The 7,242-nt window shown below is 54.9% G+C and overlaps 1 protein-coding gene across 2 annotated transcripts; it reads right to left on the reverse strand.

Moving 5' to 3' along the window:
• Positions 1-4,067: 4,067 nt before the first annotated feature.
• On the reverse strand, positions 4,068-6,403 carry CHAC1 (ChaC glutathione specific gamma-glutamylcyclotransferase 1). 2 transcript variants are annotated; one of them, XM_069461402.1, is made up of 4 exons: positions 6,059-6,402; positions 5,633-5,668; positions 5,124-5,165; positions 4,068-4,988 (listed from the first exon to the last, which is right to left on the reverse strand). In XM_069461402.1, exons 1-4 carry the CDS (start codon positions 6,287-6,289, stop codon positions 4,764-4,766), a joined length of 534 nt encoding a protein of 177 aa, XP_069317503.1. In that variant the 5' UTR covers positions 6,290-6,402; the 3' UTR covers positions 4,068-4,763. The 2 variants fall into 2 exon arrangements, with proteins under 2 accessions (XP_069317503.1, XP_069317511.1); XM_069461410.1 differs by having other exon boundaries at positions 4,068-5,165; positions 6,059-6,403.
• Between the last annotated feature and the right edge of the window lie 839 nt (positions 6,404-7,242).

The raw sequence follows: 7,242 nt of genomic DNA on the forward strand, positions 1-7,242 counted from the left end.
GGGAGCTCGGGGATTGCCTGAGGCCAGGAGTTCAACACCAGCCTGGGCAACAAAGCAAGATCTTGTCTCTTTAGAAAAATAAACAAACAAGGGCTAGGAGTGGTGGGTCACGCCTATAATCCCAGCACTCTGAGAAGCAGGAGGATCACCTGAGCCCAGATGTTTGAGGTTGCAGTGAGCTATGATGATGTCACTGCACTCTACCCAGGGCAATGGAGTGAGACTGCCTCAAAAAAAAAACACCAAAAAAACACCACCACCACCACCAACAACAACAAAATCAGGACTGTAAGGCAAATCTCTAATGATTTCCCATTGAAACTCAGGTAAAATCGCCCTTTTTTGATGAGAGGAATAGGAAGGAACATGTCACGGTAGAGAAGGTGAGGCTTTCCTGGGCATTTTTCTGCTCAAGCCTTGGCTAATTTTCTCAAAATACTTTCACAATAAGCAGATGTCATCATCCTCTGACCCTCCAGAAAGTCAACAAGCAAAATGCCTTGAGCATCCCAAATAGCTGTTGCCATGACCTTTGCTGTTGATTGATCCGCTGTTGCTTTGACTGGACCACGGCCCCTCTCGGTAGCGGCTGCTTCCATTGTGCTTTGTCTCCAGGACCTTACCAGGGAAGCCGCGCTTCAGCTGTTACAATTTTTCTTTTTTTTTTTTCTTTTTTTTTTTTTTTTTTTTTTTTTTTTGTTGAGACAGAGTCTCACTTTGTTGCCCAGGCTAGAGTGAGTGCCGTGGCGTCAGCTTAGCTCACAGCAACCTCAAACTCCTGGGCTCAAGCGATCCTACTGCCTCAGCCTCCCGAGTAGCTGGGACTACAGGCATGCGCCACCATGCCCGGCTAATTTTTTCTATATAGATTTTTAGGTGTCCATATAATGTCTTTCTATTTTTTGTAGAGACGGGGTCTCGCTCAGGCTGGTCTCGAACTCCTGACCTTGAGCAATCCACCCGCCTCGGCCTCCCAGAGTGCTAGGATTACAGGCGTGAGCCACCGCGCCCGGCCACAATTTTTCAAAGAAAGACTTCAGGCTCTTGATCCCACTTGTTTAAACTTTCCGTTGAAAGCTCTGCTCTTGTCTGCAGCTGATCTGGGCTCAACTGTTTGGGCACCTACTGAATGGAAAGTTTGTTGAACTTTAATATTTCAGTAAGAATTGTGTGAGCTGAGCCAACTGAGATGTCTATGGTATTGGCCATTGTCTCTGTTGTTAATTGTCGGTCCTCTTCAATTAGGGCACAACCAAAATTAATTTTTTCCTTAAAAATTGATGTGGATGGTCTGCCACCGTGGGCTTCATTTTCAACATTGTCTCATCCCTTCTTTTTTTAAATGGAGACAGGGTCTTGGTCTATTTCCCAGGCTGGAGTGTAGTAGCATGATCATAGCTCACTGCGGCCTTGAACTCCTGGCCTCAAGAATCCTCCTGCCTCAGCCTCCCAAGTAGCTGGGATTATAGGTGTGAGCCACCACACCTGGCCCGTTTCATCCGTTCTTAAAGTGAGTTATCCATTTGTAAATGGCTGATTTCTTCCAGATATTATTCTCATATTCTCATAAACTTTTTATAAAGCATCAGTGATTTCACCCTTCTTCCACACAAGCCTCACCAGTTTTTTTTTTTTTTTTTTTTTTTTGCCTTTCTTATCTGGGTGATGGGATTCACCACAAATTTGTTTATTCTTTCTTCAATTTTAGCAGAATTCATGTTGCTCTGATAGGAGCTCTTTTCAAATTGGTGTCTTATCTTTCTTTGTGTATCAAACTAGATCCTGTTTAGGCATGTTATAACAAATTAGTAGGAGTTTATTTTGGTGGAAAAAATTTTGAAATCCATGCATAGTTTTTTCATAATATGCATTTTCCATGAACTTTTTTGAAGACCCTCCTCACATTAAGTTAGACATGAAAAAAAAATTACAAAACAATGGCCAGGCTCAGTGGCTCATGCCTGCAATCCTAGCACTTTGGGAGGCCAAGACAGGAGGATTGCTTGATGCCAGGACCAACCTGAGCAAGAGCCAGACCCCTTCTCTAAAAAAAAAAAAAAAGAAAAGAAAAATGAGCCAAGCATGGTGGCTCAGGCCTGTAGTTTCTACCCTGCCCTCACTCTGCCTATCTAACCAGCTGCCAAACCTGTCCACCTCCCCCTAAACTGCTCCCTAACCCATTGCCCAGTCCACTCCCACTGCCGTGCCTCAGCGTGGGCCCTCTTCACCCCTCTCCCGCCTCTCTTTGGCCTTCTTCCTCCTCCAATCAGGCATAGCAGCCAGTGTTCCCTCTTAAACACATCTCTGCCCTGCTCAAAATTCACTGGAGGACCCCAGTGACCCCGGAGAAATGCCACCTGCACAGCACAGCACAGCTCACTAGGCCAGCCCGAGTGATGCAGTCCTGCCACCTGTCCAGCACGTGTGCCCTGCCCCATGCTGCTCTGTGCCAGCTGATCTGACCTTACCTCCCCCTCAGGCACATGGTGTTCCCTGACTCTCTGTTCCCCAGAAGCTCCTTCTCAGGCTCCCACCCCCAGAAAGCCTTCCCTGACTGCCCTGCTCTGGTCAGGAGCCTGTTGCAGGTGCTCAGGGCCCTGTTCTCCTCCCACTTCACACTGAATGTCATCCTCAGTTTCTAGACTCCAAGATCCTTAAAGAGGAGGATTTCCTTACTGCTGTATCCCAGAGCCTAGAATGGTGCCTGGCACAAAGTAGAAACTTAGTACATACTTGCTGAACAAATGGCTTGACGAATACACACCTCCCACGTGAACCTGGCAAGCAGCCCTCCCAAGCCCCATTCAACTCCCAGTACAGAGCAAGGCTCTGCTCTGGCTGTCTGGCCCTGCCTTGGTTCAGGAGGTGGCTGCCCAGGGCTCCTTGCCACCCACTGCCTCCTCCTGTTGTGTTGCCCTGACCAGGCTCCGAGAAGAACCTGGCTGGACTCCACACTTTTCCCATCAATGGCCAAGACACGAGGACACCAAGACATGGGCACACAACCCAGCCATGGGCACCTTCCCCAGGCACAACGGCTGCCCAACTTGGTCAGAGCCGACCCTGCCAGGGACACCCAGACCAATCCAGGGCACCAGCCACAAGCAGCAGCAGCACATACCACAGAGCCGGCCCCATACGTCATTCCTCGGGTACCACTCCCTCACAGTAAACTGATGCTCAGAAGGCTGAATACTTTTCTCAAGGTCACTAGGCTAGTGAGGGAGGGAGCTGGATTGCACTCAAGCTATTCTGCCGCTAAAGCCTGTCATCTTGTCCCTGTCCCCATTCTGCAGGTCCAGGAGTCGAGTGGCACTAAGGGGCCACTCCCTGGTGAGGAGCTCAGGGCCAGGCTGATCCCCTGGAGCTGGGATCTGCCCCCAAGGGCCAGGACCGGGAGGAGGAGCATCCAGGGATAGGCAGGGAGTGAACGAGCAGCAGCCCAGGGCACCCGGCAACTCATTCCAGCGTGGGCAAGAGTCCTGGCGGCTCAGGGTAATGGAGAAGGCATAGCCACCACCACTGCCCCAGGCAGCAAGTGAGCACTTGGGCCCTGAAAGTAAAAGGGACACCATGTCCTCCAGGCCACAGGTCCTTGCTATCAGCCTTGCCCCAGAAGTTGTCATCACCCTACCCTAACCCACATGCTTTAGCAGGAAGCCCAGGGTCTGACCCTGCTGTCAGGAAGAGGCAGCAGCTGACCCTGCAGCTAGAGGAAAAGCAGGTTTGAGCTCCAAGCTTGCCAGCCTCCTCAGGGAAGCTGGGAGAATGAGACACGGGGTCCCAGGTTGGTGACAGGGACACTGCTCACAAGGCTGCCTAATAAAGCTGCATGAGCTAAATTCTGCATAACTCAGGGGGCACTATTTGCCTGCACCAAGATGTGAATTGTACCCATGGGAGTGATGTAACTGGTAGTCCTGCGGCTCAGCTGCCCCATCCCTGGGAGAGAGGGCAGGAAAGGAAGAGAGAGCCCTTTCCCCCCTCAGGAGCCTTCGATGGCTTCACCACCTCACTCGCTCCAACCCCTCATCTAAAGAAAGAACCACATGCAGCACAGCACAGATAGAGACTGGTTTATGGATAATAGCATGGGACGGACTGGGAAAGTTCCAGGGCCTGTAGTGATGAGCTTCCCAGGAACAGACAGACAGGAGTGGCCCAGACAGACCAGCAGACAGAGGGACAGGGAAACAAAACCAAATGGGTAAACAGTTGTGTCCAGGCATCAGATCCAGCTCTGCCCTGGGGATTTGGAGCAGGGCTGACAGGGGCCTCTGTCCTGGTAGGGTCCCTCTCCTCACTCCCCACTGTCCTTGTCCGGCATGCTGGGACCTTTGGCAGGTAGAGTTTCCAGGGCTATGGAATAGTCGGTCTGGGTGGGCAGAGGATCAAGGCTGTTGGAGACTTCCTGGAAAGGTGGAGGCCTGGGAGGTGTGGGGTTAGCAGCACTGGGGGGAGTCTGGCCAGGCTCCAGGTGCCTGGGATGGGGCCACTGCTCAGCAGGGCCCCTGCGTCCAGGGCAGGCCCCCCACCCTGCCCACCACACCAACATGGTGCAATAAATAAAGTTTCAAGTGGTTAAGTCAGTGTTGAACAGGAGAGCTGGAGGCTTGCAGACAGGCAGGGGCTTAGAAAGAGAAGCCCCAGCCACCCACTATGTCCTGCCAGTGGGCTCTAACTGTATGAAGTCAGTCTTGGGCACTGGAGTGGATGTCTGGCCCCGATGTCCACATGGGCACTCTCTGCAGGGGCTCAGCCCCTCAGACCAGCGCCAAAGCCTGCTCGGTGGGGCAGAAGCAGGGCAGCAAGGTGCCCACAGCGTCCACGATGGCTGCCAGGTGCTCATCCTGTGCCTGAGGCCCGCAGAGCTGCATGAAGTCTGCCAGCCGCAGCAAGTACTCAAGGTTGTGGCCAGAGAAGCCTCGGCAGGCCAGGATCTGTGTAGCGATGGCCTCCTCAGGCGCAGGGCCCAGGTAGCCAGGGTTCTGTGGGGTGGCCACATAGGCCAATGCCTTGAGTGGTTGGTCAGGGGTATCTTGAGGATAGAAAGTCACCTCCTTGGTATCATAGCCACCAAGCACTGCTTCCCGCACATTCAGGTACTTTAGGGCCTCGCTCACCTGCTCGCCTCGCACCTGGTACGCCACGCCCCAAGTGCAGCCCTAGGAGGAAACAGGGACATCTGGGGTCAGTTACAATAGCTCCTTCCTACCCCACCCGCATGCCCCTGGCCCCAGGGTTGTGCTCTATAAAGGACATGGGTGGCCAGCCGAGGAGCCATCTGTCAGCAACTCGCAAGCCCTTACTCGCTCTTTCTTAAAGGTTGACGAGATGGTCTAGCCCCAGGGATGACAGGATTCCTACTGAAAGTGTGATCCAGGAACCAGGGGCATCACCTGTAAGCTTGTTAGGGATGCTGCATCTCAGACCCCACTCTAATCCTACTGAGTTAAAATCTGCATTTCAACAAGCTCCTCAGGTGATTCTTGTGAGAAGCACTGAGCTAGACCAGCTTCTGCCCTGCCAGAGAGGTGCCAGACCTAGCTCTCAGCCAAGGGGCTCTGAGCTCTGTCTGTCTGCACCCCTCCAGGTTGGGCCCCAGGGTCCCCCTCTTGACTCAGGCGCTTACCTCATGATCTTCAAGGAGAGTCACCACACGGCCAGGCTACAGGGGAAGAAAGATTTTGAATAAGACAAGTTAGAAATCAGCTCTGCCATCAGTGCAAGGAAGCCCTCGCCCCACTGTCCAGGCCTCAGAGAGCCCCATTCTGCAGGCTCAGAGTCACTCGTGCAGGGGCATGTGGGGGAGTGAGGTATAGAGGCAGGAGAAATAGTAAGATAGATAGGGGCCGGTGGCCCAGATTGGTAATCAACACAGGAGTCTACTGGATCACAGATTCCAACCATCACAGTGATGCACCAGGCACATACATTTAAGCGACAACCCCCCAGACACGGGTTTACACATGTCCCTCCATCGGCCCTGCACCAGCGCCCACTATCCTGCTCCCATCTCCCATCTCCCTCATTCCCCTGGACACAGTCGGATGCTCACCATCTTGTCGCTGCCCCGATGGAAGGTGTCTCCCTGCCAGAAACGGCGGCTGTAGCCGCGCACGAAGCCCACACGGCTGTCGCTGTAGGCGAAGTCGGGCCTCCACACCAGGGAGCCGTACCCGAAAATCCACAGTGCTTGAACATCGCCGTCGTCCCGGGGGTGCTGAGCGGAGGGCGCAGGCGACGGCGAGCGGGGCGGGGTGTTAGGGGCTGCGGATTCCTGCTTCATGGTGCCGGGCTCAGGAATGGGCCCAGGCGGCCTCCGGGGCTGGTCTCCGGCGTGGGCACGGAAGGACCGACGGACGCTCACACCTGGCCTGGCACCGCTCAGTCGCTCCAGCTGAGTGCCCCCTACGGAGGCGCCCTTTAAACCCTCTGGCCGGGAGACCCCGCCCACCGCGACCAGCTGCCGCGGTGATTGGGGCGGGGCAAATCCCCTTTTGGCCAATCACCTTCGGATTTTGCTCCTCTCTTAACCGCGCCGTCCTCTGAGTGGGTGGCTGAACGGCCTGCTCCGGGCCCTGGGCGCCCACTGATTGGTTCGGCTCCACCTCTGTAGCAAACCTGGCAGGAGTGATGCAACGGCAGAGGAGGTTTCTCGAGAGCCGGCATGCAGCAAGGGTGCTACGGATTGCGTCAGGCGGCGGGCAGTGAGCACTGGTCGGGCACCGACACGGGCATCGGGCGTCTCCCCGGAGGCCCCTCCATGGCTTGGGCCCCATAGGAACCACGGCGGATGAGTCCCAGGGGGTGTCTTCCCAGCCGTCTTGTCCGGGCACATGGCCGCGTCACTGCCACCCCAGACAGCGCGGACTCAGTCCCAAGGCCAGTGCAAGGCACGTCCAGAAGGAGCGCTCTGCGCGGCGTAAACTCTCGTCTCCCAGGCCCCGCCTGAGAGCCACGCACTGCGGGAAAACTGTCGGAGGCACCCTCCGCATTCCTGTCAGGTGCCTCATGCCGTTGGCCCGCGTGAGCAAATGGAGAAACTGAGTCACGGGGGCGGCAAGGGGTTCTGCAGAGGTTGCAGGTATGAGTCAGGCCAGACGCCAGGAACTTGCAGGCCTCACGTGAGATCTACGCCCCGGACCAGGTGCGGGACCCCCTGAGCCCAGGCAGGTTCCAGGAAGAGCTTGTCAGAGCGCTTGGAACGGCAGACCCAGGCCATTGCTTAGGCGATGGTGG

The sequence above is a fragment of the Eulemur rufifrons genome, chromosome 2 (genome assembly GCF_041146395.1).
Source record: "Eulemur rufifrons isolate Redbay chromosome 2, OSU_ERuf_1, whole genome shotgun sequence".
NCBI classification, from domain to species: domain Eukaryota; kingdom Metazoa; phylum Chordata; class Mammalia; order Primates; family Lemuridae; genus Eulemur; species Eulemur rufifrons.